The sequence below is a fragment of the Pieris napi genome, chromosome 15, assembly GCF_905475465.1.
Source record: "Pieris napi chromosome 15, ilPieNapi1.2, whole genome shotgun sequence".
NCBI classification, from domain to species: Eukaryota; Metazoa; Arthropoda; class Insecta; order Lepidoptera; family Pieridae; genus Pieris; species Pieris napi.
Window position 1 is genome coordinate 10,587,300 of NC_062248.1, and position 26,750 is coordinate 10,614,049.

The window sequence follows — 26,750 nt, forward strand, 5'->3', positions numbered from 1 at the left end:
ATATTTTTGTTATTCAGAAAGAGCTTTTAATTATTTTTAATTTTGTCTGTAATTATTAAATATAAATATCAAAATAAATTTAAATAATAATTTTAAATTATATGTTGCAACTTAGCAACATATATTGCTATGTGGGCGACTGGGGATAAACTCCGCTAAATACTATTTTCAATAAATCCAACTCACCAATAAATCCTTTACAATGAGAATCCTCCATCGCGTCGTAATATCGCAATTGGTGTTTTATAGAGTCCAACACGAACCATCTGAAATAAATATTTTTTTATTGAACAAGCATAGGAACAGAGTTTACATTTACTGCCAGTTCTTAAAGGACAAGAACAAGAACTGGTACTAAACTCTCTTACACTCTTTTAATCGCCAAGGATTTACAAGATCTTTCAAAATCTTGTTAAAGCAATTAATTATAATAAAAAAAATAAATAACCGTGCTTTCTCTACTAGATCTACTAGTGAAGTAGGAGCACGCACTTATATTAGTGTGAGAACAAACGCAAATACGTCAACGCATGCGTTTGTATTTTTAAGACACGCATTTTACGTACACATTTAAGAAGACGATTTATAAAATAACATAAATGATTAAATTTATAGACAGAAAAAACAGTGCCTTTCATCATCAAAATCATTTTTCTCTAGAAAAAAATAAAAAAGAGTTTTGTTTGGTTTTTGAAAATGAGCTATATTTCAAAAATATTTTATATTTATAATGTAACTGTGTAGCCTAGTAGTCTAAATAAAAAGGCTGCGACGGACAAACAGACGAAATATATATAACCTTTGTTTCCAGCCCTTGAGGAGAGCCCCTCTCTTGTAGAGGTGACCTTCGTGGGTCCTGTTCTCTGCTACGTTCGATGAGAACTGCTCGTAATACTGCTGGGAACTCGATTGAAGGGTTCCTACGCCTGTAAAATTTAGTGGTCACGTGACTATTAAAAAGGTAGTTTTCTTGGCAAAATTGTGCACACAATATACAAATAACACACAATACACAAATACAATTAATACACACAGAGGGTAATTTAGAAAATTTTCTTCTTTAAGAATCAGTCACGATAAACCATTATTTACATTTATATTGTCATTTGCAACAAACATTTATTTCAGAGTTCAAACAATCCAAAGAAATTAAAAAGTGTATCATACTGTTAGCGAGCGGCATCTTGGCGTCTCTGTCGGGCTGCGGCGGAGCCTTATACTTGGTGCAAGGCAAGGCGAAGGACTCCGCGCATCTCTCGTGACACGCGGCGCCGCAGTCTACGCACCGGACGCCCGTCTGGAACGTATACGTACATATAGTTTTTTTATAGTTTGTTTAGCTTAGCATCAACTGTTATTATTACAGGACAAATAACTGTTTTCGATAAATTAGAAGTTAATACCTACTCTGCGTAGTAAAGAAATGAAATATTTTCTTAAAATTTACATCAAACATTGAACAATTTTGGGATGGCTACGACTTAAAAGACTTACCTCCAAGGGTCCCCACAACAAGTCAGCACAGTGATCACACCTGGCCGGGGCCGCGGCTGGCGCTGGGGCGAACCTGTGATGAGGAGCGGCGGCCGTCGGGGCGGCTGCCAGTCTTCCTCGCACCAGCACTTCCAGAGTCCCTCGACGGTGAGCTGCGGCCGCTGCCACGCGGACTACGCCGCTGCACATCGACGAAACCCGCTGCAATTAACAAAGAAAAACATCAGTATAATATGATTTCAATAATATTTCGGGAACTGGCATAAAATATAAATGGTACAAGCGTATACTACGTAATATAATATAAAACTTAGTAGTAATGAACAGTAAAATAAAAAAAAAACAAAAAAATTTGCCAGCAAAATAAAAGGCTAAAAAGTCACCTGCAACTCTAGTGTATTAGGTAGCTCCAGCTGTTCCCATCTGACTCTCCACTTCTGAGGTAAGTGACCCAGCTCCAACTCCAGCTGTCTCAGTCTCTCCAAGAGACCGCTAAATGCGTCCGGCATACATCGAGATATACTGTCATTGCTGCAAAATTTATTTATTATTAATATCCAATACACGAACACTGCCAATCGACGGCCATCTTTAATAGGTAATAATTATCATACCCGGCCGTAACAAGTCTCCTACTGGCTTTTGGCTCTGGGTCTGTGGGCCAAAGATCAGGTTCGTAAGGCGCTCCGTGAGACAACTCCTCGGTCACATAGTAATCCCAAACCTCCAGCCGGGAGACAGCGGTGACAGGACGCAACACCTGGGAGGACATTTTTCTCTTTCAAGTGTATAATTTTTACACGCTTTATATTAGCTTCACCTGTAAGTATGTATGTATGTATGTATGTAACCGACTCCTTCGGACTCAATTTTGACCCACTTTTAACGGACAGATTTAATTCAAACTTTGCGCACCTGTCAAAGGTCGATGACAATGCAATAATCCGAAAAAAAAATGAAAAAAATTAACTAAAAATAAAAAATAAATAATAGTTTAAAAAAACTAGAACACACGCTTTATAAAGAAAACTAAACTAAAAAACAAAAAATAAATTTTAATAAATATTAATTAAGAATAATGTAAAAAATTATATAAGTTATTAATAGTTTGAATATGAAAAAGAAATGTTTTATTTAAATTATTATTTATTTAATATTGTTTTTATACGCGATTCATGTGACACCAAACGGCTACAGATTAGTCGATGATGACGTAGTATGCTTGTATATATAATATCATTTCTTAGAATTAAATTTCGTCGGAGACCGTTCATTGAAAAATATATGTATTTGAGTATATTAAAAATTATAATTAACATGTCAAAAACTTGTGACGTTTGCTTTCACGTTTACACCATCTTACCTAGAGGACGTTCGCGGCTCCTTAAAAAAAATATTTTTGATATTCTGTATATGTGTCATGATCATTCGTCAATCTAATAGGCAAGTAGCTGATCAGCCTCCTGTGCCTGACACATGCCGTCGTATGTTTTAATTGAAACTAAAACAGGCGCAAAAATGTGTCTATCCCTTGCCCAATTAGAGGGTTACGGATATTCCAGTGTGTATATAGATGCTTCAAGTGATAAATCTATGTCTGAAATTGAATAAAAAGCTATGGCTAACCGGATTATCCAAGTCCGGTGCATAGAGCAGATTGAAGAATATGGGCGATCTCTGATGAAGCCTGTCGATGTACTCGAACACGCCCAGACCGCCTCGGCTCTCGTCGTCTCCGTTGCCACCTTCAGCCCCGCCGCTGCTGGTTTCCATTACCTTAAGGTAATTCAAATATAAATTATTAATTAAATATTAGTAGTGATAAAAATCTAAATGTAAGTTCTTTACGGGTGCGTATTTGTGTACGCTAATGAACAACTTTGTGTTTACCGTGCGTACTTTTATTAATCTTAACTAGTAATTCCTAATGTGCATAAAAAAAACGTGTGTGTACTTACGTACACGCGTTAGAAGTTATACTTCTTTGGCGTAACAAGATAAAAATATTTTCAAAATTTTTATCTTTCGCCTTTTACGTTTGTAGAAAAAACAACACTAACAATAGAAAAAAATTACTTTCATCATTTTTCCCTAACGCGCCAAAAGAAGTATAACTTCAAAATAAAGGGTGCGTGTACTTATGTACGCGCTTAAGAAGTTATACTTCTTTGGCATTATTAAAAATAGTTTTTGATTGCATGCAAATAATTAATTACAATTAAATAATCAAAGACTGAAAAAGGAGTAATGACTCCTTTTATATCTCTCTATAATGATAGTCAATTAAGTTCAGTTTATTTGAAAAATTAAATAAATAATTATTTATTATGTTTCTCTTACATTAAGTGTAACATAAATTCTATTTAGTTAAAAGTATATATTATTATATATTTAGAACAACTCTACCAAACACTAAGATGTATGTTGTAGCTTTGGCAGTATTGCACAATATAAAATTAATAAATTTCTTTGAAAAAATAATTAAAACTCCTTTATTTGTTTAAAAGGTAAATGACAAATGTCATTATGGTCATTCAAAATTCTTGGCATACGAACTTCATGCATATTCTATTTCTTTTTACTTGTAGATTGTCTTATTCCTATCTCGCTCGCGCACGCTATAATCACACTCCCAATTTTGTGTCACAGGTGCGCGCGCATCGTAACATTTCACTCTCATAAATTTTTCATAACGCGCCTAAAGAAGTATAACTTCAAAAACTAAAATCTTGACTATAGCTACCTTCAGGGTGTCAGTTTTTTGTGACTGTGTTCGAGTGTCGGTTTCTTGTGATGGGCGCGCATCGTAAAAATTTACTCTCATCATTTTTTCCTAATACGTTAAAAGAAGTATAACTTCAAAAACTTATTTCTTACAGTATAGGAACTCACACGAGCAAACCTTTTGTAACTTCATTCAACGGATAATAATTAAAGATTACTGTTATAAGTCGGTTATCGAAAGCTGGCGGGTTCACAGTAGTCACACTAATGCAATTTCACATAAAGTATGTTTCAAAATATGATTTTTTTGCCATGCTATACATTTTAGTCCACTCATACACGACGGACAGTCTATTCATGATGTATTTGTGATTGTATTTCAGTTTGACATCACGTCTCGCGCTTATTCACAGACACTACACAAGCACAAAGTGTAAATGTGTTGATGCCGCCAGTTTTAGTTAATATACCTATAATAAATGTAGTTCCTTAATTATTTGCATACATTGTGTTCTTGTCGCCACCAAAGTCCTAACGTAATCAGGCACCCTGAGGCCTACGCACTGAAGCACCGCCGGATTGTTTTCCTTTCCTATAATTAAAAAGACTCACCAGCCTGCCAACATCTGGTCTCCTTTCATCAGGCGAAAGTCCGATCTCCGCTCTTTGAGCTTCATTATCGAAGAGGAAGGTCCGAAATCGACAAGACACGCTGTGATACGCCACGAAACGGAGGTAGTAATCGTTGAACTCGAATGCCAGGGGAAATTGTTTTTGCAGCTGAAATATACATTTATATATATTAATAGCGTTTTTAGTTAATAACACTTCGTTGCGTAGAGAAATATAATAAAATATACATAATTAAGTGAAAAGGAGGATTTTTCTAACATAAAAATATAATCGAATCAAAATACCTGATGTACAGCATCCAGGAACATGAGGAACGTCGGAGTGAATCCCTGCTGAGGTGTGGCTCCCAAGTTTAATCTCTGTTGAAACTTATGGCCTAAGGCCAGCCATTCCTTCTCTATTAATATCCGGAATCCATCGATTGTCCGGTAGTACGGGTCTAGGCAAATTTGGGCTAAAGACGAAATCTGAAATTAATCAAAAATCATTCATTGTACATTTTATTAATTTTTAAACGTTAAAATTTGTTAATTTATTCTTGTACCTATTGAAGATAGTTGTTGAGTCTATTGCAAACAATTGTTTGAATCTTTAAAACTTATCAAATTACTCTGGAAAATATTTGTAAAATTATACCTGCGCACACGCATCCCATCCGTCCTCGAGCGAGAGAAGGACGGAGGATCCTTGCACGTCCAAGAGATCGAGTACGCACCCTGACAATTGTAGTATTGTACGCAATTGCCATAGCCATCCCGATTCCTCAACTAATCTGAAATTTTAATAAAATGTCATATTATGTTTTAAGCAGATTCTCAAGAATACAAGTCGATATAACTGATGTGTGTGTGTTTATTTATACATTAATTCATTTGGACAGCAAACTACGTATGGAAGAGAAACATCCTAGGCAAGTTTGTAATATTAATGTCAGTTTTTGACAGATCTAAAGCATAGATTTTTAACATAATTAATTACGTATACGTGTTCGGGTTCGTATACGCACTCGCAGCGGAGAACAATCGTTTTTAAGGCCTCTTGAACGGTTAACGAGCATTTTTATATAAATATTAACAAACGCATGTATTTTTAATTTTTCTCTTGAATTTCTTGAAAAACAATTTAAACTAGCTTTGATAACAAATTAAAAACGTAAGCATTGACCGTAATTTGTACATAGATACATTCGCGCCTAACACGAACACACAATGAAATTTTATACATATATGTATAGTCCATACAACTTACTTATAAAAGCTAGGTTCAGGCGAGGGGGCGGAAGGCGCTGCGGCTCTCAACAACTTCTTGAAGGCATGTTTAGTGGCTCTGTTATCCGGGTACTCGGCAGGTACGGGTTCGACTCCCGCTGGCCAACCAGCCCCGGCGCCTTTCTCCGTCACCACGTACAATGCTGCGCGCCGTACACCGCTCGTCTCGCCCGAAGCTGTCGAGCAAAAATGTTTTGTAACGTTAAACTCTGGGTTCGATAGCGGGAAACAATAGTAATGAGGTAACCCATCTATACTCTGATTTTTAATTCCGTCGAAATCTGACAGCTATCATTTTTTGACAAGTCAAAAATGACAAACCTTTTGGCCAGGCACATCTTTCAATTTCAATACGAGTCTGAACATCTGAGTAGACTCAGATGTTCATACATTTTATTTGTTGGTGAATGTATTCATTTTATTAAGTGCGGTTTTCCACATTAAAAGTGGTTTAACGGCGAGTTATAATTACGTCCCTTGTCATCACAAACAGTTAAAATACACAAGTAAAGATAATATTTTTTTTTTTCAGAATTTCTAAAGCGGTGTAGAATACTTAATCTAATTCAAAATTTGTATAATAAAAGTATCATCAGAATAATTTTGATTTTGCTGACGATACTTTTAATCAAATCCTAAACTCACCAGAATCAACTTCAGCCGTGGACAGTCTCTGTCGAGGGGCGTACAACTCCAGATGTGAGGCCTGTCTTCTATCCTTGAGGGAACCCCATCTTCCAAAATGTCTGCCTCCCGTCGCACTATTTCCACCCTTTCCGCCACTATTTCTGCCAAGAACTCTGGAAGTTATATCTCTTCATAAATATGAAAATTTTGATACATTTCAACTCAATAATATGTATATATATACAATCTACTATATAAAAATAAGTCGGGTTTTCCTTCCTGACGCTATAACTCCAGAACACATGAACCGATTTCCACGGTTTTGCATTCGTTGGAAAGGTTTCGGGCTCCGTGAGGTTTATAGCAAAATTCAGGAAAAATTCCAACAGAAAAGCGGGATCACCAAACGAAATGTTACATAAAACGAAGTCATCTGGTGGCGAAACGGAGTTCGCCGGGTTTGCTAGTACTTTATAAAAATAATTACTCGAAAAAGCACATAATCCTCATACAACTAACTCTTAAAAACCACTGTTCTGACGGAATGGCTCACGGCATCAAGAAAATCTCACCCCAATGTCCCAGCAGCCTTGGTGAGCAGCGGGGTATGGTTGTGATGCTGCTCGTCACAGCAGAGCAGAAGGGAATCTAGGCTTAGGCTGGAATCTTCGAGCTCACCGCGCGACGCGGGCGTCAGATTGACTAGAGTTGACAAAAATCTCTCCTACAGACAAATATTAGTGATCAAACCATCTATTGGGATAAATATACTTTTACGTGCAGTGGCAAATTTTATAACTATAGTTATTTACTCTAAAAATGTGCAAATTAATAATTAATTCTGTCTAATTGCAGATTTTAACCAAATTACGCATGTCTCTTTTCATCACAGCGTAAATATAATTTAACAAGAGACAAAAAAGTATTTAGTAAGAGTTATTTTCTTTAAATAAATAAAAAACAAGGAAGCCTTGTAGAAAATTTATATCTTTAGTCAAGAATTTAGACGTATTTAAGAACTCACTTAATTCTGGACACCTCCAATTAAATAATTTGAAACAGAAAGGGAGTATAAAAAAATGTTACCTGTTCCAAACTTGAGGTAGTTTCGGCCCCGGGCTGCGCAGGCGCAGGTGTCTGATGACTGCTTCCCTTCAACATACCCATCACACCTTTGTGGTGGGACGCTGCTGACCTGCACATAGCAAAGATTAAAAAAATATATTTTAGTAATGAAGTACACAATTTAAGGGTTTATGTAATCACGTAAACATTTATTTAAAATTAGTTTTAGTTAAAATTAGTACAATAAAGCAATATATAAAAAAATATTTAAAGAAGTATGAAAAACTTTTAACATGCACTTTTACCAAGTCAGAGAGATATAATGAAACAATTATTTACAAAAAACACAATCCTGTCCTAGCAGGTCAGGTCACCAATAAGAATACATAACTAATGAAAACAAAATTTACACACAAAAATTTAATAAAAAATATTTCATAATTAAAAAGTAAAATTTTCAATACCTGGCGAGTAAAGCCCGTGTCCGAGGATGTCTCCACGTGAGAACCGGCAGACGATTCTGTCTGTAGCCTCGCGCTGCCCGACGCAACGACTCGTCAGATATACATTCTGGAACCGCCACCACGGCTGGGTAACTGGAATAATAACGATGAAGGATTCTTACAATTGTGAAACGCTGAATATAGGTAAGAGTGGAGGAAATTGTGCACCACTAACACGATCTTCAGAAATGAAGAGCGCAGCCGAAGAAGACAATTGTAAAGAAGAACTGGAAGACCTACAGTCCCTACGACGCACGGACATTCTAAACTAGTAAGTAGTAACCAAGTAAATTAATAATTATTAATTAAATAAAGCAAATATTTATTTGTATTAAGTATTATTAGATTTCAATTTCAAAAACGGAAATCAGCTTGATCTATATGTTAAATATTTAAATATATTTGTGACAAGGTGTTGTCTGTAATGTATGTTGTTATATTATGTCTGTTCATAATATTCTTCAGTTGTTACATTGGTACTTAGTACTAACTGAAGTCAGAAAATTTAAAATGTCTGAATTGTGAATAAAGGAATTGATATAGTTTTTATGTATGGCCCTTTGCCAGTTCTTTTTGCCCACTCTACGCCCTTGACGTTCCTAAGTGTACTTGTTTACCTATATGAATAAAGATATTTTGAGTTTGAGTTTTAAACCATAACCTGTCTAAGTTACATCGTTGTATGTTTGAACACAAATTCCTCAGAAACTAAAATTCTAATCACGATGATCCTTCTTAATTTATAACAGGTATTTTCCAACTTATGGAATAGTCAACAAAATACTTTCAATAATTCCAAATAAACACCTGATAATTTCTCGGGATGGTTCAGTCTTTTTCTACCAATTGAAGCAATCAAATTATGACCCTATACTTATTGAGCAATAATAAACGTATATCATGAGCATAAATCTAAAGCAAGCTTAAATTCTACTAAATATACTTAATATTAAATAACATTTACCTCCTACACAAGGTATACACAGCATTGGCGTGCGCGAGTCTAAAAGGAGCGCTGGCCAATCCGAGCCTCGTCCAATCCCTCGCGTACGCACGTTCACGCACGCGCTCCAACGTACGCGCTGCAGGCGCCTCTGCACTTTCGCTGCTGCCTAAATCCAGTTCCTCCACTGAAATATTATAACCGATAACCCTGAATTTAAATACAATTGATTTACGAATATAATCACATTATAAGGCTACGCAAATAATCGACACCCAACTGCTCTCTACGTTATCACCGCTACACGAATACGTAGGCTCGTACACACACACACACACACACACACACTGAATTAAATTCCTACTGTATGAATAGTTTACGTCTAACATTAAAATCTCTGAAATTTGTAAGTATTCCGTCAAAACTAGAAAGATTTTACCCAAAATCAAGGTAGTATCGAAGATTTAGAAAGCTTAGGGCTGCCAAAATCTATTGTCATTATGTTATAAAAGCTCATAAAACTGTGTATAACATTTATAACTATTTAAATTTACAAACTTACAAGACAATGTGTCAGCCGACAAGGACGACATGAGAGGCGGCGAAGTGAGAGATCGCGCATCTGCAGATGGCAGCACGTACTTCTGACGTTTCGATGGCTTGGGTTTGAGTCCCGCGCGACGAGCTGTTTTTAGGAGTGTCTTCTTCGCAAAACCTCTGGTAATAAATACAGCACATTATAATATCGCAAGAGATATCACGAGGATATTTCCGGAGTAGTTGGTGCCGGAGCCAGGCGGGAGACGCCAATTCCACCATATCTAAATTTATGTAGCGCTCCTATGTACTAAAATAATGTCACAAACATTTAATTATTACGTATTAATATACTTTTCTATTGATCGTAAAATCGTTTTATTAAAATGGCCGATGCAATTACCAGGAAAAGGCAGGTCAGTCGTCATAATTAAAAGATAATTGAGACAAATTTAAAAAGATTGGTCCATGTGGCAGTGTACCTTTAATGCCAGGATTTCCTCGCTGTATTGCGATACTCATTCGTTAAGTGAGGAAAGCAACAGCTCTGAGTTTTACAATAATTAAGTATATCAATTTAATTACAAGCTTGTTGCTTATATAACAGGCCCAATCTGCATGATAAGCAGCTTAAGAAAATAATTAACACGATATTAAATAGTAATAAGTTTATATACTGACTTGAGCGTATGATGCTTGGGCGGGGCGAGGGCGGGCGGAGGCGCGGCTCTAGGCGCCAGAGCGAAGTGTAGCGAGGGATGCTGCGGATGCCGCTGCCGAGCCACTTGCTTGCGGAAGGCTTCGGCCTGCTCGCTGCTCACCTCCTCGTCTAAGGCCACCTGTAACCAATGCTCAATTAGATTGCTATGGCGAAAACTTGAAAATTCATGCAAATAGTTTTTTTTAACAAATATGTCTCGAATTCCAAATAGTTTAGTCAGAAATTTATATATTTTTGAGCTATTGCATAGATTTCGCAGGCTTTGAGCGCGGCGACCGAATCAAGAAATTTCGTAACGAAAATAAACCTAACACACGATGACGTAATATAGGTGCGGCCAATACGCGTTAGAGCCGGTGCTGGCGGTACGCGCTAGAGTGTGACAGACTATATAGCCGTGTTAGTCTGAATCTGGTAGAGTGGTACATTGAAATAATATTTAAAAAAAATGAATTAATATCAAAGAAAAAAAAATACTGCACAAATAAAAAATAAAAAAAATTACCGTGGCAGTCCCCGAGTGCCACACGTTTTTCTTTGTTTCTATATTTTTTTGTCAAATATGTCTTTATGTTATATATTCTAGGTATATATAGTCTAGTATCTATAGTCTAGGTCTCTCACAGGTTTTATTAGGATATCGCGGTAGTCCATCGATATCTATATATGAACACAATTACATTGTTTAAATAAAAGATAAAACTACCTTAATAAGCTGTGAAGTGGCGGATCTCAGTTGCAGTCCATCGTGAAGTGCGTGCTCGAGATGCGCCTGTGTGCGTACGCCTTTTTCACGTGTCAACGCACACACAGGAAACGCACGGACTACGCTTTGCTCGCAAGCTGAAAGGCACGTTGTTATATTTTGTATAGAAAAACCAGTAAGCAATTAACTTTTAATATTAGGTCCTTACATATTAGAAATTGGCGTTTTGACGTACCGGCCACTTTGACCTCAGATATCTCCACTTTTGGGATATTCGTTTTTTTTTCTAACACATCCATCGTACTCCCCAACCTTTGCTATTTGATTGATTCCCGTCCCAATGGTTTTTTTTAGTAAATGGATCAATGAACTACTTATAAGACGGCAAATCTACTTTTTGTTCCCCCCATATCCCAATTTCATATGTAAGGACCTAATATTTAATGAATCTATTGTGCTATTCTTTTTATTAACATAGAACAATCAAATTTTCAGTATTGATTATATTACTATTAAAAATAATTAATAATTCAGTGAGCCTGAAAGGTATTCCAGAAGAATCTGTAAAATTGTAAATTTTTAAACTAAAAATCTTACCGTACGGGTCAACAGGGGTGCCCTTAAAAATGATCCTGTAATTGGTGAGGAACAGGGCTCCCTCAGCGGGCAACAACGGTGCCTCTCGCCCATCTGCCACCAGTAATGCTCGTAGGGCGGGCGCCGTTACTGCCTCACCACTTACTAGGGCGGGAGATACTATACGTGGCTGGAAGTAATTTTAAAAAGCAACTGCAAATTTTTTCTAGACTAATTTATTTAAGAATCCCTTCCGCGTATGTGACAAGATATTTACGATTGTTCCATGTGTCTCATACGAACGCGAACTTTCGTAATTCGCCAATGTTTCGGGATTTAGCTAACTACAATACAATTTATGAAGATGTTCACATTTTCCACCGTACCAAAGAGTTCTGAGGAAATATTTTATGAAGCAGGAGGACTTTGACTTTATTTAGCAGTAGTAACTTTAGGCACATGAGGGTAATTTTTTTACGGAACGTCACGAAAATGGGCAGCGTTTTTGTAGAAGAAAAGGCAGAGAGCGATTGAGACCGAAGAGACCGAGAAAAAAATATTCGTGAAGAGAATTTATGAAATATTAGTATTTTATGCAAAATAATTTATTGAAATATCAAATGACGAATTGTAAATTAAAATGCCACGTGTTTTTATTATCGAATAAATAAATTAAAAAAAAATATTATTTGTATTAGGTAATTTTCGACACTTTTAATATTTTAATGACAATTAAATTCCTAACAAAGGAATTAGGAAGGTACCTTTTTCCCTCCCTCTAAGTCTCGGAAATCTATAGTTTTATATTTGTATAAATATGAACAGGACTTAAAAATTTGTTTACCAAAGAAGTTTCACTTCTGCCATGTGTACTTTGTACGCACGCACTTTTCTTTCAAATATTAAGTTGTCGTTAGTAATGATTAATTTAAGTTTTCTTTTTTTATATTTTAATGTACTTAATTGGCTTATGCTTTCTGTTTCGTATATTTTGTTTAACAATGTTATCTGTTATGGCTTTGTATATTGTCTAAGTGTTTTCTTTTATAAAATGTATGTGTAGCTGAAATAAAGACATATTTTTTGTGCCAAATGAGGAATTTGTATGAGAAAAATTGTTATAGATATTCTTACCAATGAACAACATATATTTAACAATTATACAAACAAAACAAGGAAAATCATACCTTGTGTACGGGAGGTAAACGTCGACTTTCTCGTGCCACAGCATCCAGCGTCTCCAAGTGCATGTGGACCACGCCTGGAATCATCTGATGCAGGCACCGGATGTGATCTGCCGTCACTCCTCCCTCTGTACACACCTGAAAACAGTTCCTATATCTAACTAACCGACAAGAAATCATAGTTTAAAAACCATAAATATTATTGCTGCAATTATTGACCATCTTTGTGAAAGGGTGGTGCCTATAGAAGTCCTGTGATCACCAGCCTTCCATCGCAGATAGAAAATATATAGTCTAGTCGACAAGTTGAAAATGGAACAAAATAGAGATACTGCTCTTAAAATTATGTGCGATAGCTCATTGGATCCGGAATGACGTCTAGAAAAATGTGCTAAAAGCGTGTATTAGCACATAAAAAATTGCAAAAGTTATAGACCATTAAAGATGAAAAAAAAATGGCATTTAGTTTTTTGCCAATATTTAATAAACTATTAATGTTTAAGAAATTTCAAATAAAGATACTGAAAGAGGAGGAAATTTCCAATAAAAAACTCCCGACTCCCAGAACTCTATCTCCATTATTTATAATGTTAATTTAACGCTGAAAATAGGTCTGCGGGTGACATTTTTAGGATTCGCGCGTGGCGTCAAAAGCGACTACGGCACATTTATTAATTTATTTAAGGTATTGAATATTTTTTTTTAAATTTGAAAAAATTATGGTGTGTTCTGAACACTATAATTAATTTATTCCCGTTGAAAATTTTACTTAAAGTTAATTTTTCAACAAGTTAAATAATTGTTAACTAACGAAATTTTCTCGAACGACCGTCTTAATTGTAAGTGAAAAAAAATGTTTAAATAATGGTCGTAAAAATATTTCGCTTCGTAGAGCCTTTCTTACATTCATACTTAACAAGATCGTGCCATAAAAGTTAAAAAAAAAATTATACTTTGTTTATAACAATTTTTTTACTTAAACAAAAACTTAAAAATCCATGTAATGATGTTAAAATTTTTTTTTTTTTTCTAAATCATCATATAATCGTTTTTTTATTAATACAAGATATTTATTGATTTGCAAAAAAAAAATTCCCGCCATTTGTTGATAATTTTTTTTTAAACAAATTGATTAAATCAATATTTAAAAAAAAAAATTTAACACAACTTTATTACATTAAAAATTTTATGATTTTTAAAAAAAAATTTTTTCCTTAATAACAATTTTTAATTGTTTATAATCGTTTTTTTTTTAATTTTCTATTGTTTAAATAATTAGTTAAGAATTTTTTTTTTTCTAAAAATCATAATTGACAGTCCTCTATAAAGTAACAGAAAAAAAATTTTTTTAATCAACAATTCTATTGTTTATTAACTTACCAATTTGTTATAAACAAATATTCAACTTATGTTTATTTTTTTTCTAAAACTTCTAAAATTAACAAAAACAACCATATATAACAAAGGAAAGAAAATTTTTTTTTGTAAATTTTTTGATTATCATGAATATTACTTTTATTTAAAATTAAAATTTTTTTTTTTCTATACTTTGTTATATATGGTTGTTTTTGTTAATTTTAGAAGTTTTAGAAAAAAAATAAACAAAAGTTGAAAATTTGTTTATAACAAATTGGTAAGTTAAAAAACAATAGAATTGTTGATTAAAAAAAAAATTTTTTCTGTTACTTTATAGAAGACTGTCAATTATGATTTTTAGAAAAAAAAAATTTCTTAACTAATTATTTAAACAATAGAAAATTAAAAAAAACGATTATAAACAATTAAAAATTGTTATTAAGGAAAAAAATTTTTTTTAAAAATCATAAAATTTTTAATGTCATAAAGTTGTGTTAAAAAAAAATTTTTAAATATTGGTTTAATCAATTTGTTTAAAAAAAATTTATCAACAAATGGCGGGAATTTTTTTTTTTGCAAATCAATAAATATCTTGTATTAATAAAAAAACGATTATATGATGATTTAGAAAAAAAAAAAATTTTTTAACATCATTACATGGATTTTTAAGTTTTTGTTTAAGTAAAAAAATTGTTATAAACAAAGTATAAATTTTTTTTTAACTTTTATGGCACGATCTTGTTAAGTATGAATGTAAGAAAGGCTCTACGAAGCGAAATATTTTTACGACCATTATTTAAACATTTTTTTTCACTTACAATTAAGACGGTCGTTCGAGAAAATTTCGTTAGTTAACAATTATTTAACTTGTTGAAAAATTAACTTTAAGTAAAATTTTCAACGGGAATAAATTAATTATAGTGTTCAGAACACACCATAATTTTTTCAAATTTAAAAAAAAATATTCAATACCTTAAATAAATTAATTAATGTGCCGTAGTCGCTTTTGACGCCACGCGCGAATCCTAAAAATGTCACCCGCAGACCTATTTTCAGCGTTAAATTAACATTATAAATAATGGAGATAGAGTTCTGGGAGTCGGGAGTTTTTTATTGGAAATTTCCTCCTCTTTCAGTATCTTTATTTGAAATTTCTTAAATATTAATAGTTTATTAAATATTGGCAAAAAACTAAATGCCATTTTTTTTTCATCTTTAATGGTCTATAACTTTTGCAATTTTTTATGTGCTAATATACGCTTTTAGCACATTTTTCTAGACGTCATTCCGGATCCAATGAGCTATCGCACATAATTTTAAGAGCAGTATCTCTATTTTGTTCCATTTTCAACTTGTCGACTAGACTAATATTAAAAGTGGACTACATACTATGACTAACGGAAAAGCAAAAGTATCTGTGGGTATATGTAAATATGTGTAAGGGTGTGTGAATTAAAAGTGTATGAAATAATTAAATTTAAAGTCTAGTTATTGTTCGGAAAGTAACCGAACACCTTGTAAAATAGCATAAGTATATATAGTTAGATCGCCGCCTGCGCGCGACTCTTTTCTATAACATCAGTGTATCATCAACCATCACCGCGATCACTCATTAAATTAGTTTTTAAGAGCAAAGCAATCTTTTATTTAAATATCATTAAAGTGTTTTGGCAGCAGCCCGAACATTTTTGGTCCTTCGAGCCTCCGTACAGGCGGGACCTGGAACGCGAGTTTTCGTGAAAGTTTCGTGTGTACGAAGTGCTAGCACCATTGCATTAAATCATCAAGTGCGGTGAGCTACACCAGCTCCCACACATCATACATCACAGCATACATCAGTTCTGGTTCAGCAAGCTAGCAGGCTTGCTACCAGGGATAGCATCAGCATCAGCATTCGTGAGGTGGCCAGGCAGGCTAACCACACAACAGCATCATTACCTGTGGGCGAGCCAGGCAGGCTTGCTACGCAGCAGCATACAGCAGCAGCATACAGCATCGACAGCACCACGCGGGTTCGAGCAACAGCACAACAGTAACAGCATATCAAGTGAGATCTTTCCATATTACTGCTTAATCCAGTATGTATCTCGATAATCTTATTGAAAAACAAAAAACAACCTTTGAGGCTCTCGAGTCGTTACAAAGAAATATTAAAAAAGACCCCGCGGAAAGAAAGTCGCGACCGGACTATGCTAGGCGTAAGTTAGCTAATCTGGAAGACCTGTGGTCTGACTTTCAACAAAATCACATACAGTTGTGTACCTACGATGAAATCAAACAGCATCCGTACATTATCAATTCCGAATATCAATTGGCAACAACTTTGTATGAATCTACAAAGGAATTAATCAAGCAGATACAAGCAAGAGGTTCTGTCCAACAGCCTATATTAGAAAAGGCATCTATTTCTGGTGTAAGGGATCGGGCAGCCTCTCCTCTGTCAGCTAATAAGCCAGCAGCAACCATTGTGACTCCAGACGCAGCAGCACAGCATAATCAAGGTTATCAGCCTAGTCAACAGCAAACATCGTCTACATATGAATCAGTACAGCAAGCAGAACCCCCGAAATCCAACGGAAAACTTCGGGAGCTCCTTAGAAAGCAGATATCAAACTTCAAAGCATTCGAGAGAACCGTTAGCAATATAGATTTAAGTAGCATGTCCGAAAAATGGGAGTTTGAATACACCCTAAAATCAATACAGCAGCGCTGGTCAACTATAGACTCTCTTCACTGGGAGGTCGACATGTACCAAGAAGGTGAGGATGAGGTATATCAAAACATATTTTCTAAGCATGAACGAACATACAACGAGTACATCAAATCAATCAACAGCAAATTATGGTCCGTTGCACATCGCGAGTATTCTACGCCCAAAATGGATATTCCAGTTTTTACGGGTAACTACCAGCACTGGACCTCATTCAAGGACCTTTTCCTAGAAACAATCGACCGCAACCCGTCCTTATCAAATGCACAAAAAATGCAGTTTTTGAAGAGCAATGTAAAAGGTGAAGCCGAAAATTTAATTCGTCACCTACAAATCAGTTCCGAAAACTACTCTATATGGTAGGGGAGCCCAAGAGGGGATTTCGGGATTTACTAAAGCGCGGCAGATTAATATATAGGGGGATACCTTGTACCCGGTTATGTACCTCCACAAAATATGAGGCCCATATATAAGGCCGCACGTGAAGGAGACAGGATCAGTTTAGTAAAAAAAAATTGACCATCAGAAATTCCCGAGCGCGTCAGATTAAGGTAGGGTGAGTTAATTACATCCTAAAAAGTGTATATTCCACTAATCTGACAATTTGAGAGTGACGGAAAAAAAGGAGAGGGCATCAAAGTTGTAAAAAAAAAACGTCATCTCGACATTCTCGAGCGCAGCTAATTTTTTTTTTATTTTGAAGGAAATAATTCAAGAATAATGAAAAATATATAATCTGACGATTTCCGCAAGCCGAAATAACAAAAATTTGTCGATAAAGTTAAATGCGTGCAGCTGCGTGATGCCTACATTTCCTTAAACCGATCGGAATCTACTAAACGGCGTTCTAAATATTTCCCTCAAAATTACATTTCCTGTGAATTTGAACCGATTCGGACCGATAGATTTTGAGAAATTTTGAAAAATCTTAAAAAAATAAGAAATATTTTTTTTTAAAGTGGTTTCTTTATCGATCAACTTCAAAAACGAATCCGCCTTTGAGCTTAAAAAACCACGTCGATCGCCACCAAGATGGTCAAAAGCGGTTGATTAGTTCGAGAGATATCGTGAACGAAAGAAACCCGAAAAAGTGTTTTTTCCGGATTACTCCGAAATTTGTGGTTCGATCAATTAAAATTGCAAATTACTTATGAGGATGATAAAACTGCGTCGAATGCCGCCAACCGCGTGAAAATTGCTTGATCCATTCAAAAGTTATTGCGGTTTGAAAATTCCAAAAATAGTGTTCTATGAAACTTCTATCAGACTTTCGAGCTGGGAGAGCTCAAATGCATAGAAATGTTATTTCTTTGAACTCAGCGAGCTCAAAATATCAATTTTATTAAGCGCCCAGGAATGGAATTAGCGGGAAGTTGCAGGGATGGCACTTTAGGTGAACCGTTTTTCAAAATTTTTTGTCAGATCAGGCGAATCCCTCTAGATAATCGTCAGATTATGAGACAGTACGTTTAGAACATAAAGATGAACCACATATATCTTAATCTGACGCGCTTGAGTATTTCAAAATTGCGATTTTTTTTTGCAAATTAAGAAAATGGCTGTGGGTTTGCGTCCCATCGAAATCGTCAGATTAGTGAATGAGAGCTTTTTTTTGGTGCACTTAACACTCCCTTAGAAAATCTGACGCGCTCTATAATTTTTATTTTTTTTTCATTTTCAACCCTTAAATACAACCACCCGCATCATGCAAACGATCAGATTAACATACGTACATTATTAAAAATACGTAGGGCATTGATGCTATCAATATCTGACGCGCTCGAGGATGTCCATGCAACAGTTTTTTTTTACATATTTAACTATCTATAGCCGCTTCCCCCACCGATGAAAAGGAATTTATCATATAACATTTTTTTCTTCTTTTTATCTAAGCTTTGCATCCCAATAGGTCTCTACGACGCTCGAGTAAATCCCCATTTAGCATCGTGGGCTCCCCTACCAATATGTTGGGAAATTCTAAATAACAGATATAATAATCAAAGATTAATATTCACATCACACATGAATATTCTGTTCAGTCTCCCAACCATGCAGCAGCAGTCATTGATCCAGATCAAGAGGATGCATGACACAGCAGTCGAGGTACTTAATGCTATAAAGAACCTAGGTGTCAACATAAGCACCTGGGACCCCATCATAGTTCATATCTTATCACAAAAACTCGACACAGAGACCCATGCAGATTACATTGAATCAGTCAAAAATCCCCGTGAATTGCCTATTTTACGAGAGTTTATCGACTTCTTAGAATTGAAATTCACTACCCTAGAATCGTCTCGCAGAAAACAAGACTTTTCGACTCAAAAAACAAATCAAGGGACTCAACAAACTTATTATCAAAATCGAAAACAGCATTTTGAACATCAACCATCAAACAAAACTTTCCCACCGCGTCCCATCATGAAAGCGCTTCACGTATCTACGGGTATCATATGTCCATTATGTTCCCAGGCACACGGCATATTCCAATGCAATAATTTCTTGCAAATGCCGTGCGAATTGAAACTTAAAACCGTGCAAAAGTTACAACTCTGTGCAAACTGTTTGTATTCTCATAAAAATAATAAATGTTATTCAATAAAACGATGTCGTACATGTAATGAAAATCATAACAGCCTGTTACATGACGCCTTAAGCAAGCAAAAACCAACCATATCAACCGCAAGTACTTCGAAGTCTCACGTTCAACAAAATACCAACGCAGCAACTACGCCCCATGTAGCCGTGGGAATGGGAACCGAAGTTCTCTTAGCGACCGCAGAAGTCAAAATCACGGCAATCGATGGTTCACAGCAAATAATGAGGGTCCTGATTGACCAAGGATCCCAGATATCATTAATTTCGGAAAAGGCTGCTCAATCATTAGGTTTACAACGGCAAAAATGTAACGGCTCTATCTTTGGAGTCGGTCAAAAGCAGAATAATTGCAAAGGCATGCTCACTATCAAGTGCGCGTCTGTCAACGATGATTATTCATTCGAAACCGAAGTTTTAATTATCAACAACTTAATCAAAAGCTTGCCGAATCACAGCTTCGATAGACCGTTTCTACCGTATTTAGATAACATAAAATTAGCGGACCCTAATTATAATATGAGTAGACCAATCGATCTACTATTCGGAGCGGATGTCTACGCATCTATAATCTTAAACGGGATAGTCAAGGGCGAACATCAATCACAACCAATAGCACAACAAACGCGCCTTGGCTGGATTCTCTGCGGAAACATGCCCCAATCATTTCACTGCAACGTTGTACTCAGCAACTTCGAAGACCTGAAACAATTTTGGGAGATCGAGGGTATAACGGAGGAGTATTCAATGTCCACAGATGATCAACATTGTATTGACTTTTACAAGCAAACAACAAAAAGACTCGAAGACGGACGGTACCAGGTCAGGTTACCAATGACAGAAAATTTTGAAGAGAAACTAGGAGAGTCTAAACACATAGCAATAGCACAATATCGAAACATCGAAAAGAAACTAGCAAAGGATCCTAATTTGGCAACAAGTTACAAACAATTCATGCAGGAATATCTAGACTTAGGTCATATGACACCTTGTATATACATGTATAACGAAAGGGCTTCCCCGGAATGTTATCTCCCGCACCACGGCGTGCATCGTGCCGACGCGAGCAAATTCCTACGCTATGAGTGGGTCAGCAAAGACGTCGTCTGGGTTCAGTCTTAATGATTTAATGTACAAAGGTCCGAATTTACAAAAAGACTTGCAATCACTAATTTTATCATGGAGACAATATAAAGTCGGCTTCGTCGCCGACATAGAAAAAATGTATCGGAAAATCTTGATATATGAAACCGATCAAAATCTTCAAAAAATAGTAAGGAGGAATTCACTAGAGGAACCTATCTATTTAACGCCGCACGAGCTACAATATGCAAGTCGGTTGATCATTATCAATGAGCAAAGATCCGCATTCGCAATCGATATAGAACATTAAGAGCAACATGGATGAAATGCCTGAGCTATCGAGCCACGACATACATCAATACTCCATCAGCTACAGCCTGGTTGCCGCGTGCGCGTGCGCGGCGCTCGTCGTCGCCTGGAGGAGGTGTCGGCGTCGGCGGCGTCTGGTGCTCTCACCGGGCGCGCAACGCAGTGATAATAGTGAAATACAATCAGTGGTTCACAATGACATAGACAGACATAGACATAGACATAACATTTATTACAAACAAAAACACACACACATAAACACACGAAATAACAATACTTAAAGAAAACATAAAATAAAATAAGACATCACAAACAATAAAAATTAGAAATTAAAATTAAGAAATTTTCTTTTGCCATTCGGTTCGCTTCTAGTGTGCAATGTGTGTGTACTGTGGTTGTAATGAAATACAATGAAAGTGAAAGTGTTAGTGCGCGAAAGGCATTCTCGATAATCGAAGATAGTGTCGTGTAACATAAACACTCATTTTTTTATTATTTTTTTATCAGTAAATTTTTTTTCTATCATGTATAATTTTAAGCATTTTGTTTTTTTTCTTCTCCCGCCCGGGAGCTTGTTCGGAAAGTAACCGAACACCTTGTAAAATAGCATAAGTATATATAGTTAGATCGCCGCCTGCGCGCGACTCTTTTCTATAACATCAGTGTATCATCAACCATCACCGCGATCACTCATTAAATTAGTTTTTAAGAGCAAAGCAATCTTTTATTTAAATATCATTAAAGTGTTTTGGCAGCAGCCCGAACAGTTATTATAACTAGACTTTTAATTGTATTAAGTAGAATCAACACGTTTTTATCAGAACAAACTAACCTATCATAGTTTCTATCTATTTGTTAAAACAATATAATACCCAATACGCATTATTTATCAATCGTGAATTAAAATAACAAATAATAATAATAAAATAATATTATTATATGCCTTAAGAACCAAAATCTGGAGCACGTCTTCTAGAAATTTGATTCCCTCAATAGTCATATCTACTGTCATTACAGCTAAAACACTCATTTACGGAAAATTCGGGCGATTACCCGTTTATGTACCTTATCAACAAATCTGGAGACCATCTTGATAACGTTGTTTCCCGCTTCGCCAGGGTCTGCCTCCTCAAAGCCGGATTCTGCATCAGCACTATCTGATTCCGCTACACTGAAGTAAGGAGAACTCTGTTAACTTTTATGAAAAACCAATGCATAGAGGAGTTTTACAAATTTTATAAAAACTGCTTATTTAATTCGACTTAGGGTCCTTCAAGAAAAGACCGTACCAATTCCTAAAAGGCCGGCAACGCACCTGTCTCCCTTTATGTTAGAGGAACTGTCCACCTGAAAAAACCTTTATAAAAAACATAAAGAACATTACCTATTGCTAACACTATTAGTGCCTCGATCGTCATCCGGCCGGACATCCGCTCTTCTCCCGGCGCCCTCTAGCGGCAAAAGCAAGTACACCATACGGTTCGCGTAGTGTATGGCCTGGCTGTATAGGGTCGACTCCTCGCTCGCTATCAGCTCCGCTTGCTTCTCTGGAAGGTACACGTACTACAACGATATTCTGACTATTCTTTAGCGTTGGAGATGTTCCGCAAATAGGATAGAATAGATTTCTTAAATTCAGTTGCATTTATTACTGACGATGTTCCGCGTGAATGAGAGCGCAGTTATGGAGGGATTAAGTTAATTAAAAAGGTTAATTATTAAGTTAATTCTTTAGGCGCATGAGGGTAAAAATTTTAAAAAAACGTCACGAAGATGAGCGTTTTTGTCGGAGAAAAGGGAGAGAGCTATTGAGACCGATTGAGAGAGTGAGAAAGGACGAACATAGCATGAAGCATATAGCCATGGAGTGAGAGTAGGGAGCAATCAAGTGAGAAAGATCGAGAGAGAGAGTGAGATAGAGCGAACGTCGCATCACGCACAGTGACATTGAGCCATAGGTGGGAGAGAGCTATAATGAGAAAGAGAGTAAGATAGATCAAGAAAAAATACACACTATTGGTTGATGTATTCATTTAGTAGCTACATATTAGAACTTTCGAAGGCAATTCTGTCGCAAAACGTCTTGAGCGGTAAACGCTAATTTTTAATTTATTTATATTATCATTAGCACATATACAGTGTGAATATAGATATACAAATACATGGAGTGATCATATACTGGTACATGATCATCTATTAGGGCTTTTACCTTAGTAATAATTAATTTACAAAGAAGTTTCACTTCTGACATGTGTACTTTGTACGCACGCACTTTTTTAGTATTATTGCTTACCGGAAGCCAAGGTCGGCCATATTCTCATCTGTTCGGCCGCTATCTCTAACGCACTTGGCTCTTGTGCCTTCAACAATGATATGTATTCTTCATCTTCTCTGAAACAAGATTATCTTTTAGTCTTTTATTTTTAACGCATTATTTGCACAATAACTGTATTTTACGAAAGAAAATATTTGCCAGGACTTTCCCCGGTTCTTCTAAAAGTGAAATGGCAAAAAAAACTGCGCCAAGTTTATGTTAATCACTAACACTACACTATCGTCAAATTTTTTCTTCTTCTATAAATACTTGTACATATGTCACCGTAAAATTATAATTACCGTTATTTTGTAATTTATCTCGCGAGATTATGAACTGTCGAACGTGCTTACGATTAACGTATTATTATTCGGTATATTGTAATCTATCGAAGTGAAACCGTCAAATATGCGGGCCCCGCGCCACCATATTTGTTGGTTAATTAGTTTGTTGTCGAATGTATGCCGTTCAACGAATCAGCGCGCGAGGTGCGTTCCATTTCACAATTTGACATGTCTTAGACCCAAAAAGTCGTCGGCGTGTGTCAGGCACTGGAGGCTGATCACCTACTCGCCTATTAGATTGGAAAATGATCATAAATAAAGAGGTTGTAGCGCCACTGTCCACCGCCACACCATTCATTTTTATCACAATTCCCTGGTTACAGAACTAGCAGCAATTTCAAAGATTACCTGGGGCTAGGCACCCGTTGGTGATGCGTTGGGCTCGGCAGGTAAAAAGCCTTGATATCTTTCTGTACGTCTTGATAGAACGCAGCCTCCCAGAACTGCTGACTCGTCCATACTGCATGTTCCTGGAGAGAATTAATATGAACACCAACGAACGTTAACATTGAATTTAACTATATTATAAATGCTACACTATTTCTGAGTAACGGGCTATAATTATTGTGAAGATTTATTCTGTTCCCGGAAAAGAACAAAACAAATGTCAAAAGAACCAATAATGAAACTTCTAGAAAGTACCTATATATAAAGTGGATATGCGGGATCTTTTTAAATGTTAATAAATATTTTAAATACCTGTATACACATATAGGCGTACTGAATGACGCCCGTACACAGTTTTCTGCAGTACGCAGTCGCTAGAGGAAGAACGGCCGCCGCTATCGTGTGCTCGTCCAACGCCGTCGCTGATTGGAGAGCGCAGTTTAGTAACCTGAAAGAGACATATAATATACAACTTTTGTTTAATGAACTCTCAAAAAGTTCAACCTGTGGTCGTTGGGAATACATAAGAAAGAGAAAAGGAGTATTTAAATACCTGTAATCTTTTAGTATGTTTAGATTATTTATTTATTTATTTATTTAATAACAGCACAATGGCCAAACTTAGACTAAAAAACAATAAACAATACAATAAAATACAATTAAGATTTACAACACAGGGTAGCATTACCCCCCTTATCCCCTCCAGGTACACTCTGAAAGCACAGTATACCACCCCCATAAGCTTCCCAAACAGGTCGCTCTCCGGTGAAGAGTCGAGAAACCCATTAAGCAGTGAGAGTAGCCGGGGAATGGGCGCTTGTTGTCGCTGGACAGTGCGAGCCGAACGCACAGCGAAAAGGTTATGTTTCCGGCAGCGGCAATATTTGTCCGGGACGTATAGCCTCATGATCTCTCCCAGCAAGTATGCGCTTTCCGTTTCATTCTTAATTACACTCAAACCAAACCTGACCACCGAAAAATCCCTACGAAGCTCTAATGAATTATACCCTAACACCCCCATCAAGAACTTTGTAGGGTAGAGGTAAGGAAAGAAATTGTATCTTCTTTTATACAGATTTCTCAGGAACTTCTTTTGAACTCGTTCAATCATATCCCCATAATACCTTTCATAAGGGGACCATATGACGCAGCTGGTTTCGAGAATTGGCCTTACTAATGATGAATATAGCACCCTAGTGGCAGTGTCCGTCAGACCAACCGAATTTCGCAGGACAAACCCTAATCTCCTAAAAGCAGCATCCGTAATCGTCCGAATATGCTCCGCAAATGAAAGATCGGGCACGAAAAGGACACCCAAGTCGCGGACTCTGTCTACGCGCCTAATAACTTTCGATCCTATGCCATAGTCGCAGAGTATTTTATTCGGAGAGGCACTAAAGGTCATCACTTCACATTTGTCATAGTTGAATTGGAGTTTATTTAATTCACTCCAATGCAGCAGTTCATCCAAATCAAGTTGCATACACAGACGATCATTGTCAGTCTCAATTATTTTAAAGACCTTAACGTCGTCAGCAAATAATAGTATTTTGGAATATTTGATAACGCTTGGAAGGTCGTTAATCATTATTAAAAATAGCAACGGTCCCAGGTTTGAACCCTGGCTAATACCAGAAATTGTCGGATAAGGCTGCGAGATATATTGTCCATATTTAACATATTGGTTACGATTTGATAGGTAACTAGAAAAAAACTTAAGCAGAACAGGTCCACACCCAATTGCGGCCAGCTTTTGGAGAAGAATGTCGTTGTCTACTCGATCAAACGCTTTGTGGAAATCCAAATACACTACATCCACCTGACACCGCCTATCAATTTCACGCGATACCATGTCAGCCAAAGTCAATAGATTAGTATTAACTGATCTGCGTGGAAGAAAGGCGTGCTGGCAAGGAGTGATGTGGGGAATGCATTTAGGCAACATTAATGAGTGTAAGGACATTTCAAACACCTTCGCCAGCGTACACAGAATCGCGATAGGCCTGTAGTTTTCAGCTCTGCTTCTACAATCAGCTTTATGGTAGGGGAGCCCAAGAGGGGATTTCGGGATTTACTAAAGCGCGGCAGATTAATATATAGGGGGATACCTTGTACCCGGTTAAGTACCTCCACAAAATATGAGGCCCATATATAAAGCCGCACGTGAAGGAGACAGGATCAGTTTAGTAAAAAAAAATTGACCATCAGAAATTCCCGAGCGCGTCAGATTAAGGTAGGGTGAGTTAATTACATCCTAAAAAGTGTATATTCCACTAATCTGACAATTTGAGAGTGACGGAAAAAAAGGGGAGGGCAACAAAGTTGTAAAAAAAAAAACGTCATCTCGACATTCTCGAGCGTAGCTAATTTTTTTTTTATTTTGAAGGAAATAATTCAATAATAATGAAAAATATATAATCTGACGATTTCCGCAAGCCGAAATAACAAAAATTCGTCGATAAAGTTAAATGCGTGCAGCTGCGTGATGCCTACATTTCCTTAAACCGATCGGAATCTACTAAACGGCGTTCTAAATATTTCCCTCAAAATTACATTTCCTGTGAATTTGAACCGATTCGGACCGATAGATTTTGAGAAATTTTGAAAAATCTTAAAAAAATAAGAATTTTTTTTTTTTAAAGTGGTTTCTTTATCGATCAACTTCAAAAAC

The 26,750-nt window shown here is 36.2% G+C and overlaps 1 protein-coding gene across 3 annotated transcripts in view; it reads right to left on the reverse strand.

Annotated features, from left to right (window-relative positions):
- Positions 1-26,750, reverse strand: part of LOC125056855 (myotubularin-related protein 13) — a 96,676-nt gene that overhangs the window by 2,935 nt on the left and 66,991 nt on the right. The window contains exons 13-38 of one of the 3 annotated variants that reach the window (XM_047660172.1): positions 24,392-24,527; positions 24,041-24,162; positions 23,328-23,425; positions 22,419-22,581; positions 22,100-22,205; positions 12,985-13,119; positions 11,819-11,987; positions 11,222-11,358; positions 10,476-10,633; positions 9,820-9,974; positions 9,279-9,444; positions 8,276-8,407; positions 7,833-7,941; positions 7,319-7,470; positions 6,765-6,901; positions 6,100-6,295; positions 5,488-5,623; positions 5,136-5,318; positions 4,831-4,998; positions 3,121-3,270; positions 2,109-2,254; positions 1,878-2,025; positions 1,495-1,695; positions 1,168-1,297; positions 800-926; positions 187-266 (exon numbers count right to left, since the gene is read on the reverse strand). In XM_047660172.1, the coding sequence (XP_047516128.1) occupies positions 187-266; positions 800-926; positions 1,168-1,297; positions 1,495-1,695; positions 1,878-2,025; positions 2,109-2,254; positions 3,121-3,270; positions 4,831-4,998; positions 5,136-5,318; positions 5,488-5,623; positions 6,100-6,295; positions 6,765-6,901; positions 7,319-7,470; positions 7,833-7,941; positions 8,276-8,407; positions 9,279-9,444; positions 9,820-9,974; positions 10,476-10,633; positions 11,222-11,358; positions 11,819-11,987; positions 12,985-13,119; positions 22,100-22,205; positions 22,419-22,581; positions 23,328-23,425; positions 24,041-24,162; positions 24,392-24,527 (3,740 nt within the window). Of the gene's footprint in view, positions 1-186; positions 267-799; positions 927-1,167; positions 1,298-1,494; positions 1,696-1,877; positions 2,026-2,108; positions 2,255-3,120; positions 3,271-4,830; positions 4,999-5,135; positions 5,319-5,487; positions 5,624-6,099; positions 6,296-6,764; positions 6,920-7,318; positions 7,471-7,832; positions 7,942-8,275; positions 8,408-9,278; positions 9,445-9,819; positions 9,975-10,475; positions 10,634-11,221; positions 11,359-11,818; positions 11,988-12,984; positions 13,120-22,099; positions 22,206-22,418; positions 22,582-23,327; positions 23,426-24,040; positions 24,163-24,391; positions 24,528-26,750 lie in introns of all 3 variants that reach the window. The other 2 variants (XM_047660171.1, XM_047660170.1) reach the window with 2 other exon arrangements.